Here is a 22,076-nt window from a genome sequence, read left to right on the forward strand (position 1 = left end):
TTTAACATCTTTTTTATTTTTACAAACTACATACTTTAACTTTCCAAAGGTTTTTCATATTTAATGGGCTCAAAAAGAATATTTTCTATCTCTCAAATAAAACTGCATTTTAAAGCCTTAGAAGAATAAATCCAAGAAATGGTTGAGGTTTTGTCAGTGGGGGGAAACAAGGAGTTTAGCCATTTTATGTTTTCTGGGAAATTGGGATAAACCAATAAATAATCCCCAAAATGGGTAAAGTCAGCAAACAAGGTATTAGCATTAGTGACCTGGCATATCTCTCAGTTGCACTGCACTTCTGTACTCACAACCTTATCACATGGGCCACCAGAATTGGCACATGTCATAGCTAATCCAGCAACCATTGTTGGGGAGGGGTATGGGGAACCCATTGCACCATGCCCCACATTGCCCAGCTCATGAGGAAGCTGATCCCACAGGAAGCCTTCTGTGTTGTCATGGTGGCGGCATATGCTGGCTCCATTCTAGATAATCCACATAACTCTGCTTTTAGTTCCTGTGTATTGTTTGATAGTCCATTATGTTTTCATGTGCATTTCCAATACTGCAGGTGTTAATGTCTGTTGATGTGTGAATGTCACCCCAGATGGAGTATGACTTACATACAGAGTCATAATGACTCTGACATGGGATCTAGGGATTCAACCCAATAATTAGTTTTTAGGTCAAAATAATTGGGTTGTAATTTCCAAATAAGTACTAATCCTAAAAGTTGATCCAACAAATATTAAATATATTAAAATTCAAATCAGATTGTGAATTAATCTGCATTTTTCACACCTGTTCAATCAACTAAAATAAGATTCAGGTCATTATGCTCACAGTGTTACCAAGCTCCATTTTTTCATTGCTATCTTGAAATATTGAAATAACACAGAACTTATATCTGAGTTAATAAAACTGCATCTTGGTGATGTATAAATTCTTGATAGAGCATTGTTGCTCACTTGCAACAAAATTTGTTTGTATAAGTATAATAGACAGAAGTCTAAGGACCTAATCAGAAAGGCCAGGTGAAGCATCCCACTTCGCCTAACATGGCAGAGAAAAGAGATGGACAGTGGGATGAATCTGTTGCCTCATGCACAACTTACTCTCTGTGATGCTTTCCCCATTGGACGTGGGAAGCATTGCTATCCTGCACCCATGCTGGCTTCAGTGGAGCCAGCACAACACAGGGAACCCCCTATGTTGTGGTGGAAGCCTCCAACAACACTTATTTATTTTATTTACAGTATTTATATTCTGCCCTTCTCACCCCAAAGGGAATTCAGGGCAGATCACAATGCACACATACACGGAAAACATTCAATGCTATTTTTAGACACACAAGACATACAGATAGAGATCATTCAGCAGATTTTCCAACTTTGGATCCTGGAGGTTGCTCGATTCCAATCACAGTGGGGAGCTGTCACATCATTCAGTATGACGCCGAGCCTTTTTTATCATAGATTTTCCTCTTTGCTCTTTGATTTCTGGCATTTTTATGGTGTCATACAGTAACCTCCCCACTTTAAGTGATCCCTAATTTCTCTTATCACAGCACAGCTGTTTTCGAACTGCTTAGGTGAACGGTAAGCTGTGCTATTGACAGTCGGGAGCTCAACCCAACTCGGGCTTTGAACTTGCTACCTTCCAGTTGGCAGTGATTTATTGCTGCTAGTGATTAACCAGCTGTGCTACAGCTCGGCCTTGGTTGGGGATGGGGTCTCCACCAGAAGTCACATGACATTGTGTGATGGCCAGCATGGGGCTCCATCCCCAAAGACAGGATCCCCACTGGTCACTGACAGCATTTGTTGATATTTCTGTCAGTATTTCCTGAAGTGTGTATGTGCATGTATTTGTCAGAATCCTCTTGGTAGGGTTAGGCAGGACTGAAGCTAAATGTGGATGGTAACAGAACCCAAAGTGGGTGAATTACTCATCCCTCCATTCTTCCTGTCCTTTTTGTGTTTTTGCATCCTTATTCTTTCTCTTTCTCTATCTCTCTTGTTCTTCTTGTTCCCCAACTTCTAGATTGTTGAACATATAGCTTATGCTGCCCACCCCAGTCTCAGGCGTCTGGTTGGGGATGGCCTAAGTTATTCAGCAACAAAAGAAACAAATATTTAGCTTCATGCTAATAAAAGTGAAACTACAGTGTTCAAAATTTAAATAATTGTTTCTGCCTCTTCACCCATATTTTTTTCCAGTTTCCTGCCTGTTTACATGATTACAATGATCAGGATTATATACACATTTCACTTCATGGTTATTCTTGAGTGCTTTGAGATCAGTGAAAATTAAGGGTGTGTAACTCTATATAGGAGTGTAGCCTACTGTATGCATTGTAACAAATATTTATTCTGATACACAGCCGACAGATGAAATGTCTTTATAGTGTTTGCACAATACATTTGTCAGTTCATAAATGAAATGGATTTTTAAAAATATCAGTCCCAGACAGTGGTGTACTGCTCAAAATCTGAAATGGTGCTGAGTGAATTACACGGATGTGCTGCTTCCTACAAATGTAATGGAGAGGAAACAAGCTATGCCTGGCACTGAAATAGGTTTAGAGCATGAATCTTATCTGAAGAATTAAAACAACAGCCCCACACTTATCATCGGTGCCCTTAGATCTTTCACTGCTCTTGCTTTCATTTCTAGCACTGGAATCCACTGATAAATTGCAAGTTTAGTTATGTTGCTTATTTATAAAGAGGGATCAAATAATAACTCAGAATTTGGAGTTTTAGAGCTTTTTGGAGGCAGACTAATAGTGGGGGGAAACAGTTTAAAAATGGTGCTCTAAAGCAAAGATTTGTGTGAACTCCAATATGGATATGGATTCCTTGTGAATGTGAAAACTTTGATTTCCTTCAGTAAATGACTTGGTCCTTCTGTGCATTCCAGTGTACACATGGAACCATGTGTTTTAATTGAAATGTATTGTTATGTAAATTAGAATTCCAGATTGTATGCACAGCCAGTAGCTGTGCCTGTAACACAGATATCTTTAATTTTGCCACATCAACAGTTTATAGTTTATAGGCATACCTTTCATGCCTTACATTGAATGTCAGGATAAATGGTTAAGACCATACACACTGTCCTTACTTACTTTAAGATTAATGGGGAGATAAAGTGTGCCCATAAACAACTAAAGATATATAGGTGTCTTTCCTTGTAAAAAGAACCTCTTTTTCTAGGGCTCCTTAATGGTAGAAAAGAGTCCAAAGTGTGCGTGGTGACATGCACATAGGAAATGCATATACTTCAGAGATATTAAGGATGGGGACAATCTCTCATCCACCTAATTAATCAAAGATTTAAATTATGGTATTGTGGTATTGGGTGTTTTTTCCCTCCTAATGGATAAGAAAAGATAAATATGCAGAATGGCATTTGCTAATTGAACGGTTTTGAAAAAAAAATAAACACATACAATTGGCTGCATAAACTTTTAAACAAAATAAAATGTGTATTTCAGCTGTACCACAGATTTAAGGGTGTTCTAATAATTCTTCACATTTTATTACTAAGGATGAGGTTTTTCTTGTCATATTCTTGTGTGAGAGCATGCTGTTTTTTTTAAGTGTCCTCTCCTTCGGATAAGCTTATAAAAGTTTTGCACATTTTTGTGGTGTTTTCTCACAAATTATTTGTGAACAAAACCCATACACTTTGTATTTAGCATAGAATTATACTTCTTTTGTGGAAAAAAATCATGCAAAAAGAAAAAAAATGCTAATGTTTTCATTTGTCCTAAAAGATCTTGAGCCGGTAAACATTTTTTTCCAATGGGTTTTCTTGATATGTCAAGGATGATAAAATTTGCATACAGCCTTTGCATCCATGGTAATTAGGCAGAATGATGAATGGTTGAGCTTAGGACTTCATCCCACGAGCTTGGGGAAAGCGTAGGGAACTGTCTTACTTTGTTCCACACCAACTTTTCCCATCTTCTGGAATAGCCAGCCATCCCACATCCTTTCCCCATCTCCTGACCTTCTTTCCCCATTTTAAGCTGTTTGGAGTTGGGTAACACTCAACTCCTGAAGATGGATTTTGGCCACAGAAGTACCCTTATAATGAGATGGCCTCAGTGGGACTTCAGTGGGGCTCTGTTTCTGTAGTGCATGGAAATGAAGCCAAAAATATGTCTGGTGAGGTCCTAGACAATGTTTCATATATCACATGGCCTTCCTAATCCCATCTTAGTACAGCAGTAATTCACTCTATACTTTGATTCCAGCTTTAAAGAAGCTCTGTGAAGGGAGGGGAGGATCTAGAAAGTCTGTCCTACCAAGAAACACAACATAATGAGCTGAGATAAAGTGAATGTATTTATTTTAGGGATGCTTTATGGTTTTTCTTCACAAGACTCAACAACATAGGAGTGGCACTGAAGAAGAAGACTCTTCATTTATAGTTCCCTTTATATAGGGTTTTCTTAAATTTTTATATGCACAGAATGACATTTGCTAAATAGCATGTGCACACTTGAAACCATATTTTTTGTGTGGAGATGCCTTCCTTTGTCTGAAAATTCCCATGTTATATAATTCATGTATGAAGAGACAATTCATCACTATGGAGTAGATCACATATCCTATTGAACACCCTCCGTGCCAGCCTATAGGCAATTTCTTTTTAGCTACATAACCAAGTACAGTGATACCTTGAGGTCAGAGCTTAATTCGTTCTGTGACTGAGCTCTTAACTCAAATAACTCTTCTCTTATAGCATTTTTCCATTGAAATGCTATTAATTCATTCTGACCCCCCTACCCCATCCCATTTTATTACATGTACTTTACAAATAAGAAATAATGTATAAACACACATTCACATGGAACAAAAAAAAAGATGGTATCAGCACAATGTTGTGGCAAGGAAGCACATTTGAGGCAACAAAATAAGTGTTGGCCAATGCAACAGCATGGCAAAACCTGCACATTCTCATGAACAATAAGACATAAAAAAGAAATATCACATTTAAAATGGTAGAAGCATAAAGCTGTGGCACAATGGTAAAAGTACAAAGTTGTGGCAAAGAAGCACAAAGTGAAGGGGCAGAATTCCAGTCTCCCTCCCTCTCTTGCTCTTCCTCTCTCCCTCTCTTCAGAAGCCAAACATATCAGGAATAAAAACTACACAAAGTCAACTAAGTTCCTCAAAATGGACAAGAATAAAGCAAACATCAATCTCCCAAAGCAGGCAAGCTCATTAGGCACAGAGGCATCAAAGCCCTAAAGCCCTTTATTCTCATGCTAGCACTTCCTCTGGCACTAGCTCTTAACTCAAAATACTGTTTGTATATCAAAGTGAAACTTGGACCAAGCAACAGCTCTTAACTCAAAATGGTTTTAAGTTGGGATGCTCTTAAGTCAAGGTTCTACTGTAATGGAATGGATTACGTGTCCCACAGGTATAGGAGTCACTGGCTGCTACAGTTCCCAGTGTCCCCCTAGACAGTCCTTTCTAGTTAAAATGTTCAAATGGCTTCAAAGAAATCACCTTGAAAGCTACACATAGAAAACCTCTGTAAGATATATGAGTATTAGAAATATATCCCTGCACGGTAGCTGACACTAGGAAATTGTGGTTTACCTAAGAGCATTTGGTCATTTGTGGCAAAGCTGAAATTCAAAAGGCAACATCCTGATCCTTTGTGTGGTTTCTTAGCTATTGACCACCCACAGCCTTTATTGTAAATGCAGTAGAATTACATTAGGCACATACATGCTACCTTTTATCTCTTAAGACAGTGAATTCTGCCATTTATGGAATCTTGCTGTACTAGGTTTAAGCAAACCAATAGTAATCTTTATAACTCCATTTGCAACATGACAAGAAAATGACACCGTATATTTAAAATGAATGCAAATATTTTTCACCATTTTAAATGATGGTATATATACTAAAGCTCCTCCCACCATCCCAAGACAGTCAACATGGTGTCATAGTTTGTGGGGTGAACTATTTCTCTAGAGAGCAAGGTGCCATTTCCTGGTCAAGCCCTGCAAACCCACTGGGTGACCTTGGGCAGGTTCTGAGGAAGACAAAAACACACCCAGCTGACAAATATTGCTATGAAAACCCCATGATGGGCTCATGTTAGGTTGACATAGGTTGGAAGTGACTTGAAGACATACAACAGCAACAACCCTGGGAAGTTGAGGATGGTTGACTTCTAAACCTATGCATTCCTTCCAGTGCCCCCTTCAAGCAATAAATCTTTGAATTTTTTTTCTTGCTATGGTGTCATGTTACTCTTTATTGTCCACGATAACATGTGTGTTTGTGGATCAGGTCTACAAGCCCTGTTTAAATACAGTGCTTAGTGTTTTCCCTTTACGTGATGCTAACCTTTGCTTGCTTCCTGTAAATCAATATGCAGCTGCTTGCTTTGAACACACAGGGTGGGTGGCAGAAAGATAAAGAGATAAAGCAATTGCTTTGTTTGTCAGGCGAGAGCTTACAGAATTTATTATGAATGTAGTGGGAAGGCTGAAGTGCATTTTGATTTGTTCCTATTAGTGTCAAAGACATCCTTCAACACAGAGATACTAAGATGCCCAGTGTGGGTATGATTGAATGAACCTTTGTAATGATGGAAGTGGTGTTTCTCTTGTGCTATTAACTCTTGGAAACAACTATTCAGATATTTTAGGGTGAGTTTTTTCTTATTCCTAGATATCCATTCTTTATAGATGGCAGAATGTGGTATATAATAGATAAGCATTTGTAACTTTTCAGGGTCTATTACATGCAAGGAGAATGGTTTTCTTAAAAGCCACTGCATGACTAGCAGTAGCTGAAAATTCTATTAGTGAAATTTATGAGGTAACATATTGTCCTTCCTCTGTCACTTTTCCTTAAGAATCAGTTTTCTTTCCTGTGCCTGGATGATTTTAGGGGATGGTTGAAAGCTTAATGTTCTTTTCAGAGACTTTTTTCTCTCACAGAGATTTGAATACTTGGGTAACAAAAAAAAAAGCAATGGTACATCTGTTCAGTATTTCCCAAAGCATACATTGTCAGTTTTGAAGCCCCATTAATTCAGAAATAGCTGATCTCTTTATCTGATTGACTGTGTGTCAGAAAAGGTAAAGCTGTTATTCAAGTATTATTTAAATACATTCATGTCAACCTGTCTTTTAAAATGTATGACACCATGAAAGCCTAAGCTTCAAAGTTTCTGAATGCACAGGAATAAATGCTTGTGACATGAAAGGCACTGGAATCTAAATGAATGTTGGTCAAGAGCTGGGGATCAAGGTCAGAAAAATAGTTGAGATGGAAGAAACACAGTAACAATTAATGCATTGTATAATAGGCCTTTGCGAACAATGAAAAAAACCATCTCAATACTCGTTACTAAATTAGGGGTGGTGGCAAATAGTTTCTAAAGTGTTTCTTTGCCTACTTCACAGGGTTGATTCAACTTCCAACAATCCCCTTTTATGTTGAAATCCCTTTAGAGAATGAACACCGGTTTTCCCCCACCAAAACATTCAGGGAAGAGGAGGAGGAGGAGGAGGAAACAAGGTGGTAATCCGAATTCTGGGAAATGTAGTTAGGGAAGGCAAGGACCCCTGTGGCAGACAATTCAAAAGGCCCAAACCTAAACTACATTTTCTAGATTTTTTCTTACTTCAGAATACTGGAGCTGCCCTCATTAAAGCCTCGATGTAATGCCCCATGCACTGGAGGGGCTTCTTCCTTGCCTGGCCATCTAGGCAGGCATCCTTCCCTCCCTCCCTCCTGCTCTGGGCCCTCCTTGCCACTCCCTTTGGGGAAAGAGCAGGGCTATTCCCTCAACTCCAGGCTTTGCCATCTTCCTCGGAGCCCTTTGGGGAAACCAAGCTGAGCCCTTTTGGGGGGAGAAGTGGCACCCTTGTCAGAGACCTGGAGCCACTTACAAGACTTGCATAAGTCATAGGTCAGTGTTTTGATTTTTTTGCATGGGCGCCTCTCACGTTTCTAAATATCACTTCATATGTACAAATCTTATGTAATAGATGTGACAAATGAGTTACAAACTAAGTTTTGCACAGCCCTATTGTAGAAGTAGATTTAAAATTAAATCATTAATTCAGAAATCTTTCAAAAATCACATTAAGAGCAAAGAAGGATAAAATGAAGATAGGTTTGCAATTGTCTTGTGGTAGGATACATGCTTTGCAAGTTTATATTTGCAGACATAGTTCATGACATTTCCAAGAAAGTGTATTGGAGACAGATTCTGGTAAAGCCCTGTAGCCAGCAATGAATTTAAAAGACCAATGTCCTGTATGGTCTTTAACGCCCCTTCTACACTGCCAAAAACTCTAGATTATCAAAGTAGATAATCTACACTGCCATATAATCCAGCTCAAAACAGATAATCTGGATTTTATATCACAGTGTAGAAGAGGACTGGGACGATTCATAAAATTACACTGCTTGTAAACTTTGTTACTGCTGCAAAGCTACAGAGATTTCAAGACATATGGGAATGAGAGATAGAAAAGGAAATATTGAGATTATATATATATATATATATATATATATATATATATATATATATATAAACCATAATACTTCTGTATCAGGAAACTAACAAAAAATACTAGACTGAGAAGATTCTGCACTTTGAGGTATATTTTGTGCAAAAAATTTTCACTTGACAGTTTCTGCATGAGCATTTTGGACAGAATAAGCCCCCAACTGCAACATTTTCTATGTAGAAAGGCATGTTCTTTTTCTTGTACAGAAAATGCTGCTTTAGGCACACAGAGCGTACACATGCACATTTTCCACAAAATATGTCATAAGCTTCAAATAGCCTGAAAACTGGACAGTTTTAGAAAATCTTCTTGCAGTGGGAAAAGAATTCCAATCATTGTTTATTGATTCCTTTGAGAACAAATTTAGTTAATAATGATATCTCAAGTGGAAATGTAATACGTAGAAACCAATGCCAATGCAGGTGGGGTCACCAACATGTTTGAAACATGGTTCATTCCATTCAAATGCAGTTGTTGGAATTCTACGGAAACAGACAACAGTTAATGAAATATACAAGCCTTCCGCTTTCACTTGGCTTTGGACTGCAAGATCCTTGGCACAAGTAGAAAAACAAGGAATAAAGATGCTACTTTTTAATTTGGGAAATCATTATCTCTAGGAATCTCCAGATCAATTTGTCTGCAAATACTCCAATCTGCAATAGTTAAATTCATAAATGTGGAGGAAACTGCATAGGACTGATAAGCCTCTGAAATATATAGATTACCTCAGGTCAAATGAGGAGCTTTCCTCTCCTAACCTTTATGTTCATCACTTCACTTTCTTGTTGTTTGGATTTATTGAGCTACATCTCTTTGATCTCTTTGCTTAATAAATCTGTAAACAGGTTGTTATTTCATAAAATGTTCAAAGGATTTGGGAGTTGACTTCTTCACTCCATATGGGACTTCAAAATTACTTTATTTCAAATAGATTCATTCTTGTTTTGATTATGGAGGAGGTTTCCATGATACATGCCTGCTTCCCTTTGACTGACAATATTGTATGAACACACCAGTTGATAACCTGGAGATAGATGAGATAGACAGAATTTCCATCCATCTCTTATGACCTCATCAGATTGGGTACTTTTTGGTGGCATGCACCAGTTTGCTTATACTTTTGCTATAGATCCTGCCAGCTCCCATCCCATAACAGTGGGGCTCTGTCACAAAGGTATAGATGAACCAGTGCATGCTGCCATTGTGGCAACATGGGAGGCTTCCCATATTGTAGTGGATCAACAAGGGCAAGCTGGGAGGCCGATGCTTCCCCCCCCCCTCCATGGGATGGGGCCACAAGTAAGTTGGGCAATGCAGGGCATGGGTTTCCAAGTTTGTCATGATGCCAAGTTTGTCGTGATGCGTGTTGTTTCCAGTGGTCCATATGATGAGGTCAATAGTCTACAGAATAAATTGAGAGGATATTTTGTAGCTTGTCACCAATTAGTTCATTTGGACTTACTGCCAGATAAATGACTGCAGAATAGACCCTAGATGTCTTCACACCTTACAATTTCTGCTGTTTTGCTAAATAAATCTAAAAAAAAATTCCTTTTCATGATTCTTTTTTTTTTCTTTTGTTGCTTTATAAGTAGGCAAAACTCACATTGATTATTTTGGTTGCCCTTTTCAGCACTGTATTGAGATAAGCAATATATTCTGAGACGGAGCATACAGTATTGCAAATAGACTCACACATTCACTTTATATAAAGCTGTTATAAAGCCAGTTTCCTTATTGATACTTCTCTTCTTAATAATCCTAAATCTGGAATTCTCATTTTGTACTGCCAGTAATCTTCCAGTTTATTCATTAATGAGTAGAAGGTTCTGGTAAAATCAATTCTAAATCAGATCCCTGCTGAAGTACAAACATGGAGATAGTTGTTGAGGTCTGAAAATGAGAGCTGATTGTTTCAGACTTTTCAAATGTTTTAAGTTTTTTCCAGCCAGGGTGGTAATTATGTGGCCTCTGAATTTCCAGCAGTCCTGACCAACAATGCCAATGGTGAAGAATTCTGCAGGTCGCAGGTCAGCAACACATGGAGGACCACACAGTTCCCAACCCGCTTTACATCACATTGAGTTAGAATGTATACATAAATTTGCTGGATTAATAATAGTATTACATACAATATGATTTTATTGAAATTCTGAACTTTCTTTTCCAGTAAGCTGGATAGCTTCTAATGGCCCACATTAGAAACTATCCATTCTTATGTTTCTAATTAGCTCCATCCCACATTTTGTCAGCAAAATATTTAAATATTAACATGGGTGTCAGCATAGTGTGAAGATTTTTGGCACTTGGATCGTGGAGACCTTTTGTATTTGATGACAATGCTCTCTGGGGTCGTGTTTTAATTACATTTCTTAAAATTACTCAGCACTGTGAAAGGAGTACTAAGCTAGTTGGAAACATATCTGTCTTCTTCATTGCTAACTTTAGGAATGCAGTCGCAATATACACATTGGAAGTGGAACTCATTCAGACTGGGGCTAAAATGTAAAAGGCATCTGTGACAGTATTTCCATCACTATATTCTTCTCTTTTGTTGCATTGTTTCTTTCTACTACCTACAGCTAATGCCTTTATTTGTTTCACACTTATTAAGCTTGATAACAAAAATCACCAGATTCATTTTCATTGCATTTCTCAGGATTTATTTATTGATTTATTGATTTATTTGCAGTATTTATATTCCACCCTTCTCACACTGCAGGGGACTCAGGGCAGATTACAATGCACATATACATGGTAAACATTCAATGCCATTTAGACATACAACATATATAAACAGACAAAGAAGCATTTAACATTCCAGTTTTCCAGCTTTATGAGGGTATGCTCTATTCCGGTCACAGGGGGAGCTGCCACTTCACTGTCAACTTCTGACAGCAAGTCCTTTCATCGAGTACTTCCTCATTCTTCTGCACACTGCTGGAAGGTTTTATGTCATTGTGAATTAATTAAATTAGCCTCTCTGCATAAAGCAGTACCTACATTTCCTATTTGACAGATGCAATTGTCTTTCGGACTGCATAGGTCGACAGCAAGCTAGACTATTAGTGGCTGGGAGCTTACTCTGATCCGGGGCTGGCTTCTAACTCATGACTTCTTGATCAGTAGTGATTTAATGCAGCTGGCTACTAACTAGCTACGCCACAGCCTGGTCCATAACTCCTAACAACTGATAGATTGGCTGGGATTTCTGGGAGCTGAAGTCTAAAACACCTGGAGGAGCGCAGTTTGAGAAACACTGGACTGAAGTGTTATACATAAAACAGAAGACATACTTTAATCATGGACATTTGCCGAAGGTTCCTGGAAGTTTCTGAGCATTTTCTTGGCTAAAGCATATTATAAATCTTAAAAAGTACAGATTTTTGAGGCAAAAGATTTTAGGTAAATGCAAACTCCATAGATTTCTGGAAGACAAGGAAAATGTAAAGGGAGGCACTAAAGAGTGTCTTTCTCTGGTTGCATCTACTCTGTAGAATTAATGCAGTTTGACACAGCTTTAACTACCAAGGCTAGATCTATGGGAATCTGGAATTTAGAGTCTGGTGAGGCACCAGCACTATTTATTAGATAAGGCTAAAGACCCCGTGGCTCCTATGATTCAATAGCATGGAGCTTTGGCAGTTAAAGTGGTGTCAAACTGCATTAATTCTACAGTGTCAATGCACTCTCAGGCTCCCTTCAAAATTGCTGCTGCCCCTGACTGCTGCCATGCTATTTCACCTGTGAGTAATATCCCATTTTTTCATTGATGACCGAACACAACCTTAATAAGATACTTAAATCACGAAGGCAATTTAATTAAACTGCTGTAGTTAGCAATTGGAATAGATAAGGCTATGGTTCCCAAGAGAAGCATACAAGCTCACTCCCGTCCAACTGTCCCTGTTGTAATCTTTTTATATGAAACACATTCTCATTGTCTTGTCTAATAAGTGGAGGTATTCAGCACAATGTGACAGAAACGTCAAGGAAACTTTTGATGCACAGTGTTCCTTCTACCACAACAACAAGTCTGTGATTCAATTAAAAACCCGAGGCCTTTGGAATATTTGGCTACCATATAAGATTTACTTTGGTGGATTGCAGTGGGCGGACTGCAGTTACAAGATTGCATTTCTGAAGTATTTCTGGCTCGGTGGTCTCCCATAAAGCCACTGTGCTGTTTTCATTGTAAATTAGATATGGTGATATGTGCCAAGGATATTTTATAGCTTGTCACCAATTAGCTTTTCCTTTTTATTTCCCCTTCAATCCTTAGGTGGTGTTTGCATTGCTCAGTCTTTAAAAATCCCTCGTGAACCAAGACCAGGAGAATTTGATAAAATCATCAAGCGCTTGATGGAGACGCCAAATGCTCGGGCAGTGATCATGTTTGCCAATGAGGATGATATCAGGTGTGTATTTCCCTCCCACCCACCCTTTGCATAGGATGTGCATCTTGATAGAGTGATTTTTTTTTGTTCAAGTCACACATACTGCTTGTCTTAATAAGGTTTGGCTTTCATGCTAATATAGTACCTCTTGCCATTTTAGATGGATGGAAGACAAAAGGTTGCTTTTAAACCTCATATAAGCTGTAGTGAAACTCAATAACTTCTAGGTTGCCATGAATGACAAAGTGGTGGCTTAGGAAGCATTGCTTGAATTACCCTGGAAAATATCCAAATTTGGGGGGGTTGGAGGAGAAACATTAGAAAAATCTAGTTTGCTCCTCGAAAGTGATGTGATCACTTGGAGAAAACGTAACCATCAATTTTTGTCTTTCTGAGATGGTGTCACAACAATTTTCTTTTCTCTACAAAAAGAAGTCCCCTCATCTTTTTGCTTATCTATCAAGAAAGGACAAGTGTGATATGAACCATAGAAATGGTATGGAAGGATACAATAAAAGGAATATTTGTCTTCATGACTTTGAGGTCCTCTCTACATGGTCCTTATATCCCAGGATCTGATCCTAGGCTATCTGCTTTGAACTGGATTATATAAGGCCGTATCCAGACAGGCCTTTATCCCAGGAGAATCCGTGTTTAAAAATGTGGATTTTCCTGGGAGCCTGTCCACACCCACCCCAGAAAGTGCTCAAGATAACATCTGGAGACCTTACCCCCTCCCCACAAGCCCCTAGACCCCTTAGAAAAGTAATAAAAACTTACCCAGACTCCATTACAAGCCTCGTCTGGCTCTCCTGGTGCATAGAAATGATGCTCCAGGAGAGTGGGGCGGGGAGAGCGATTTTCTTTCTTCCTCCCCCCCCCCCCCCACTCTCCTGGCATGCCATTTCTATAAAAGCTAGCCAAAGCTTGTAACAGAGTCCAGGTAAATTTTTATTATTTTTTAAAGAGATCTGGGGGCTTGGGGGGGGGGAGGAGTTGGGTATTCCCACAGTTTACCAGGTTATTTAGCCTAGTAAACTGTGGGAATACTGTCTGGACTGCAGTATTCTGCAGCCCAGAACCAGAAATAATAGGTTTATCCCACACCTTCTAAGGAGGAGTGGAATAAACCCACAATCTAATTAATTCGCTACAAGGCAGGGTTTTCCTGGTTTGTATTGAATTAATTAAGGACTGTCCAGAGCATTGTCTGGACAGCCCCTTCTATATTGTGGTAGATACTGCAATAAAGGTCCTGTCTGGATAAGTCCTAAGTCTCCACTGACAGATAATCTGGGATAAAAAGATAATCTGGGATCAGATCCTGGTATATAAGGACAGTTTAGAAAGTGCCTGACATATGAATCAAATGTTCATGGGATAATGAAATCACTACTTCTTTATGGTTGCTCAGGGTAGAAACCTAACACCAGGATGACAAGGAAGGTTGAAGGGATGTTCCGCACATTTCCTTTGTCATCCAAACATTGCAAGGTCATTTTGGCAGACACTGTTCTGGAAAGTAGCAAAGGCAAGTGGACAAGAAGTTCTCCTTTGAATCAGGTTTTTATTCAAGATCTTTTGTGAGATCACTGAAAGAAGTTTGGGTGGCTTTTGAAAAGAAAACCACCTGTCATTTTAGTGGATTAGTATGAGTACACAATTTGTACTCAGTCCTGACTTGAAAGAACTTCACGTGCAACTCTTGTAACTTTTGGCACTAAAAAAACGAAGCAAATAAAAATGATAGATGGAAGCATGTTAAAAAGAGCAAGGAGGAAAGGCTGATGCAAATTACCATGTTACCATATTACCATATTAAAGATGTGAGTCTGTACCCTGTTTTTAGAAGGAAGATACTTCATTCTGTCATAAAGAATGTTTGATGAACTGGATAAAAGCAATTCATTTTATGGATCTTGTATGAGAAACAGTTTGCACTGTACATTTTAAAAGGACCACTTGTTTTTGTCTCTTGTTTTGTTTTACAGGAGGATATTGGAAGCAGCCAAGAAAGCTAATCAAAGTGGACATTTCCTTTGGATTGGCTCAGACAGCTGGGGGTCTAAAATCTCACCTGTTTATCAGCAAGAAGAGATTGCAGAAGGGGCAGTCACCATTTTACCCAAAAGAGCTTCCATTGACGGTAGGATTATCCTATTGACTCTTGTGACAATGAAATACTAGAATCCTTAAAGTGCAAATTTTATATCACTTTGAGTTCAATGCTGGAGGGAATTCGGTGTGTTAAGCCCTCTTTTATAGTATCCTGATGGCGACAGAGAGAGATTTTGAATTATACTTGTATTGTGTTTCCTTCAGCTGCATTATCTTTTAATTCCCTCATGTATAATTACTGAGTGAAATGCTTTCTGAAGCCAGTTGTCTGAAGCAGATTACATTGTGTTTCCAATTTATGACTTCTCTGAGACAAAGCAAAATAAAATGGAGTATCTACAGCCAGCTATATTTATAAGCTTTGTTTTCTGTATATGGGATGCCTGTCCTACCCAATGCCCTGCCCATGTTCTAATTCACTAATCACATCATTTCTTCCTTCTCTTGCCATGATCGTTTTTATGCTGTCACCTCTTCTCCATTGATAGTTTTCTTCTGACAATCTATTTCTCCACTCCTTATGTCCAGATGTGGGACAAACCATCCTTGTGCACCTCCAAGTAACACAATGAACGTTGAAACCATTAGCATGAATATCAAACTGCTAAGATGATATCCTTTAACATTATTGTATATCTCTTTCATAATACACATCATTATATCATGTAAAATAGCCCTCCACAAGCACTTGTGTGTGGCTCTATGAGTAAGCCCTGGCAACATTTCAGATCTCCTCATTGGGTTGCCATCATGGTAGTAACCACCATGGCATTATTATAGATACACTTTCAACTCTCTCCTTTCAATATATGAAGATCTGAAATGCTGCCCTGGAGTATATGATATTAGAGGACAGGTCTTATGTGAGCATTAATTTCCCTTTACACAGAACCAAAAAAATAAAATAAAAAATGACTGGATAGAGCCAGAGTCAGTCACATCACCAGTTTGTAATTCTCATAGATGAACTGATTAGGACCTCACTTACACTCACTTAGGGCCCTTCCGTATAGCCCTATATCCCAGAATATCAAGGCAGAAAATCCCACAATATCTGCTTTGAACTGGGTTATCTGAGTCCACACTCAGATAATGTGGGATTTTCTGTCTTGATATTCTGGGATATAGGGCTGTGTGGAAGGGCCCTGAGACCAAAGAGCACAACTGCATTTTCATATAGATGGATAACATAGCTCAGTGGCAAAATGCCCAGTTAACATAATCAGATGATCAGCCGTTGAGCGAGGTCCATTGTGAAATGATCGAGATCTTTTGCCACCCAGAATAGAGCAAGTTTTTGGGTTCCTTCACACAACGTGTGGTGCAGATGGACTATGCTTAAAATGGGATCTATCTCACATCAGTAGTTGAACCTTAATTTCCATGACAATTAATCCTTCTTTGTCTAACAAATGTCTCCCAAAATCTAAATTGTTCATCATCATCACCACCACAACTACTGTTATTGCTAGTACTATTTCACCTCCTCTTCTTTTAAATAAACAACAGGTTTTGTGAATTGCATAAATGCACAATGTAAGATTTATATTCTCCCAACCCCCCAACCCCCCCCCCCCCCCCAAATCAGTGTATTAGATAGTAAGAGCCATTTGTTTTGTATTACTGGGTTGGACCTTGACCTTGATTCATTCATTTACCCTTCTCCAGCATGACTATAAAAATGAGATTAGGAGCTTCCGCTTCTGTTTTAGATTAATCTTAGGTATCCCTAAATCTGTTTGTGGAAACTAGGAAGGATTGCATGTACTTTGAAGGGAGATTATTAGGGAATAGCAGAGATCACCAGATAGGATTAGAAAATAACTCTTCCTGAGATTTAGAATGCCTCTGTTAGTCTGAGTTGGTAGTACTAGACCAGATATATGAATTATCTGGCTCACTGAAACCTCATTGCATGTTTTGTTGAAGCAAGGCATCTTCTTCAACCATTTTTATTTTAGCTTGTTTAAAATAAGCCATAGTTAAGAGTTACTGTATAATTGTCTGAAGTGGGTGTAGTCATTTCAGAAGTGGAAGGCACAGAGAATATGACAAACCATGGTTGCTGGGATTTTCTTTTCTGTAGGCATGGCTTAGCTTCAACTGTGTGTTACTGAATGTGCAATCTGGTATTGATATAAAGGATTAATGTGACTCAAATATGTTTGATATTTTAAAAAAACCCAAGCCAACCCACGAGAATGTCACTTTCCTCAGTAAAATGAATTTCAATGCTTTTTCTTTATGTATGTATGTATTTTTAATCTAGGTTTCGACAGGTATTTTAGAAGCAGAACTCTGGCAAATAACAGAAGGAATGTGTGGTTTGCAGAATTCTGGGAAGAAAATTTTGGATGCAAGTTGGGTTCTCATGGAAAGAGAAATAGCAATATAAAGAAATGCACAGGTAACTACTTGAATGCATATCTTCTTCCCAAAGTGTTTGCTGCATCTTTTGAAAATATTTTATTAACAAATTACGCCTTCTTCAACAGGTGGTTAGTTACTTAAATCAATTTATGCTTGCTTCTACTGATGAAATCATCTAATCTCATGCATGTGTTCATTACATTTTGTAATGATGTGTTGACAATCAGGTTGGGAGAAGCAACCTGTAATTGCTGTAAGTCTGTTGCTTATTATTTCATCATTTACATTTATCAGTACTAATATCTCGATTGAATTCCCAAATGTCTGTTCTGTTCTATTGCTTGCAGTAGACTATACTTCACAGAATTGAATGCCACAGGAATGTGCTGACACAGGGCCCTTCCACACAGCCCTACATCAAGAATATCAAGGCAGAATATCAAGGCAGATTATCAAGGCAGAATATCAAGGCAGAAAATCCCACAAATATCTGCTTTGAATTGGGTTATCTGATTCCACACTCAGATAATGTGGGATTTCCTGCCTTGGTATTCTGGGATATAGGGCTGTGTGGAAGGGCCCTAAGGCTCCATATATCCTTCCATATAATTCAGTTACTGAATCCAGATTATCAGCTTTGAACCAGATTATATGGCACTGTACACTCATATAATCCAGTTCAAAACAGATAATCTGAATTCATAAACTAGATTATATGACTTAGTTGTTTTTTGGATTGTGATCTTTACAATGCTAGCACAATCTATCATGGAGGGTTTATCTGATTATATTTGTATTTTTAACATAATTTTGATTGATGGGATTTGACATAATTGCATATATAGGAAAGCAATTAAAATGTAAGCACTGACTATTCTAGGATTTTCTGATGTATTAGATGACATTCCTAGTAGTTAAAACTCACAGGGAAACTGTAATTTTGTAAACTATAGATACAGTATAAAGTGAAAGCAGAGAAGGAAGACTAAGGACTTCATCCCATTTGGGCAGGAAAGCAGGTGGAACCGTCTTCTTTGCATGCCATTTCATGGGGTTCTGACATTAAAGAAGACCGAAATTTTACTCACTCCCATTACACAGGATTGCCACTTCCCCTTTCTAGCTCAAACATCTATTTAATTCTCATCACAGTGGCTCGCAATGTCTCCTCCCATTTCAAGGATACCAGCAGACTTTTAAAAACAGGCATCCTTTTTGAGACACCAATTTCCATGGGATCCTTTGCCCTGCCCAAAGTTCCTTGCATGAAAGAAGGTAAACACTGTTTTTAAAACTCTTCTTACGATGGAATCCCTTGCCCTCTAAAAAGTGCTGCACACCAGAGGAGGCAATGTTTCATCCCAGATCACAGTTTTAAAGCACTCCTTCCAGTGGGATCTTCCCCTCTTGTCGTTGAATTCCTCCCCTTGAGTAGACTAGCAGAATTTAAACCCACTTTAACACTTTTTCCCATGGAATGCTTCCTCCACTTTTAGCACTTTTTTCAATTTGGTGGTCTCTCTCTAGAGGATATCAGTACATTTTCCAACACTTCTTTCAATGGGACCTACACTGTCTTTAAACCAAACCACAGAAGAATCCTGCAGGGGTGCTTCATAAAATTGAATGTAGGAAAAATCCACTACTCCCTATCCCACAGACAGATAAGAATTTTAGGCATTTCTTCCTGCATGCAATGGAGTGAGGTCTATTTGTGGTAGACTTAGAATTCCTCATTTAAGAGATGGAGTCCCAAATTGGGGAGATGAGCAATCACTGTGTCATTTGATGGGTTCCGTATTTGAACTGCCTTTGAAGTGTGTAGAAATGGAGGAGGGAAGCCATTTGATGAACTCCCTAAGTGAAATTAATGTCACTGTTAGAAACTTTCAGAGTATTAAACACAACATAGGTTTGTTTACTCTTTGTAGTTCATGTGTAGGACCAGACTTCTGCATTGTGTTAAGCATCATTTATTATTTGATTTTATGAAACATTGAGAACAGTGGTGTAGACTGGAGTAGGCAACGTCATTGATAGCAACTTGGATTATCTCTAACCATTGGCTATGCTAGGTAGAATTGATGGGAGTTGCAGTTAGTGGTCATCTGGTAAGCCACAAGTTGTCCATCCCTGTAGATATATATATAAAATAACCTTATTGTGATCTGACCTGGGTTTTCTTTCTGAGATGATCCTAAGGACTTCATCTCATGATTTAAATTTTTGAGGGTGAGCTGCTCTCATTAAAACCTCACTACAAATGTTAATTAAAATTATTCTTCCATGCATATCCTTTTCCTGTAAAGGAAGCAGCTTTATGTTTCTGTATGGTTAGCATTTTGTTTTAACTATTCTGCAAGCCTAATCAGCCTTTAAATGCCTATAATGACTGACTGCAGTGTTAAAAATAGAGATGGGAGAAGAGATTTCATGAGCCATATACAGCAAGTTCACATTTGCCTAATTTGTGCAGGTCTTGAACAAGCCATAATATTTGTTTCACTGGAAGACATTTATGGTGCTTTATAACAGATATAAAACCTGTATTTGATGGGTTTGTACTTCTTAGTTGCAATATTTAAATCTTTTCATTATGGTTGGCTTCCTCTCTTATGGAGTGTGAATTTTGAGGCTGAAAAATTAGAAAGAAATATCTATCCCTTAATTGCTTATAAAGGCTTTCTTACTCTAAAGTAACCCTATCAACTTGAATCTAATGGAAAATACAGTAAATGGGTGTTTCTTTCTTGTGAATTGGATAATATCAACACACACCAGTCCACTATCCATCCATCCATCCTGTGGTGCATCTCCACATATATCTGGAAGAAAAGAATTAAAGAATTGAGCTGAACGGAAAGAAAGGATGCGCTGTGAAAGACTTTGGAAATTATTGCCATCTTAAATGCTGTATTATCCTATTAATGCAGCAGAGATGGTTTATGTGTCTGTTTCCTCAACCCCACTGTTTGAGATTAGTGAACAAGATGTCCGTACTTTAATTACCAACAGTGGAATGATGCCATTACTTTATTGGAGATACTATTAGTAGTAATGGAGCTATAAGGTACAGCCACCATATGTGGTAACTAGGAGCACCCAGTACAAACTTATAGCATCATATGAGGAACATGTTGTGCTTTTATGGGCAATTCATTAATGTCATATCCATGAACTGACTATGCATCAGAAGAATAAAGGAAAACACCTGCTTTATTTCATATGCTACTCATAAATCCCTAAAATGGTGTGATCCAGCCATGCTATAAACCATGACCACATGATATTATGCACTTCCTCATTCTACTATGTGTATATGTGAAGAGGTAGGATAAATTGAATAGTAGCTACATAGCTGTCCTAGTTCCATTTCACATTGAACGTTCCATTATATCTTGGTGTCTGGACAAAAAACATCATCTGAGTGCTGCAAAGTATTTTTAATTATCTGCTATTGACAGTTAACTGAATAGACATGCTTTTTGTGTTTGGTATTTAGCTTCCTCAGCTTTTGTTATACTGAACACCAAAGGATTTGAGGGCAGTAATGGACTGCATTTATCTTTTTCATTTGATTCTCATGCTGGGCATTATCTCAGAATATTTATAACTTGTGTTAGATAAACTCAGCTGAACCAAGACTATCTGATGTAACAGTAAATCAACTTGCTATCATTAAAACATGTTCTAAGTAATGTATGGAGGAAAAGAATGTTCACTTTTGCCATTGAGATGATAGATCATCCCTCAGGTGGCATATTTATTGACTGCGAGAGCATGGGTCAAATCATATATTTCCATGTTCAGATCTTGTCCAGGTTGTATAGTTGCAGACGCACAGATCAAAAGGTGGGTTCCAGGTTTTTAAATGTCTATCTTTATGTGGCAGACTGGTCTTTAGTGTGATATCATTTGTCATTTCCTTTCCTTTCAAGAACCTGCCTGGAGCTGGCAGTGGAGGGATTTTCCACCTGCATAACCATCAAACAGATTGTTTGGGGGTTGGTTTTTATATTTATATGCATCTGCACTTTTCTTTGAAAACATACGTAGTAGTTTGCAAGGGGCCTTAAGGGCAACATCACAACAATGGACAAGGCAAAGAGCATGGGGTAGGATCAATGCAAAGCTGGCAGGACCAAAAGAAAAATTTTGGATCTATAGATTTAAAACACTAATGCCACATGCCTCACCTCAGAGAATAATATCATCGCCTACTAAAGAATGATAGAAATAGAATGCTCTAATCTGCCAGCTTGTATGTAGATCAGTTTTATCTTTAGCAACTGAAGAAGGAGGAAGTCGAAATGTTTTCCTAATGTTATATTTTTCACAATTATTTGTTAGTTTCATCTATCAATCATCTATTTATCTTGTCAGCCTGTCTGTTTGTAGTTATAGGTAAAGGTTTTCCCCTGACATTGTGCAGTCATGTCTGACTCTGGGGGTTGGTGCTCATCTCCATTTCTAAGCTGAAGAGCCAGCATTGTTCGTAGACACCTCCAAGGTCATGTGGCTGGCATGACTGCATGAAGGACTGTTACCTTCCCACTGAATTGGTACCTATTAATCTCCTCACATTTGCATGTTTTTGAACTGTTAGGTTGGCAGAAGCTGGGGCT

At 38.3% G+C, this 22,076-nt stretch overlaps 1 protein-coding gene across 5 annotated transcripts in view; it reads left to right on the forward strand.

Annotated features, from left to right (window-relative positions):
• GRM8 (glutamate metabotropic receptor 8) overlaps positions 1-22,076 on the forward strand; it is a 618,543-nt gene that overhangs the window by 289,176 nt on the left and 307,291 nt on the right. For all 5 annotated transcript variants that reach the window (XR_010910030.1, XM_060777764.2, XM_060777767.2 and 2 more), the window contains exons 4-6: positions 12,849-12,984; positions 14,955-15,109; positions 17,351-17,488. Coding sequence is in view for 4 of the 5 variants with exons in the window: in XM_060777764.2 (XP_060633747.1) it covers positions 12,849-12,984; positions 14,955-15,109; positions 17,351-17,488 (429 nt within the window). In the remaining variant the exon portion in view is untranslated. The remainder of the gene's footprint in view (positions 1-12,848; positions 12,985-14,954; positions 15,110-17,350; positions 17,489-22,076) is intronic.

The sequence above is a fragment of the Anolis sagrei genome, chromosome 5 (genome assembly GCF_037176765.1).
Source record: "Anolis sagrei isolate rAnoSag1 chromosome 5, rAnoSag1.mat, whole genome shotgun sequence".
Classification (NCBI taxonomy): domain Eukaryota; kingdom Metazoa; phylum Chordata; class Lepidosauria; order Squamata; family Dactyloidae; genus Anolis; species Anolis sagrei.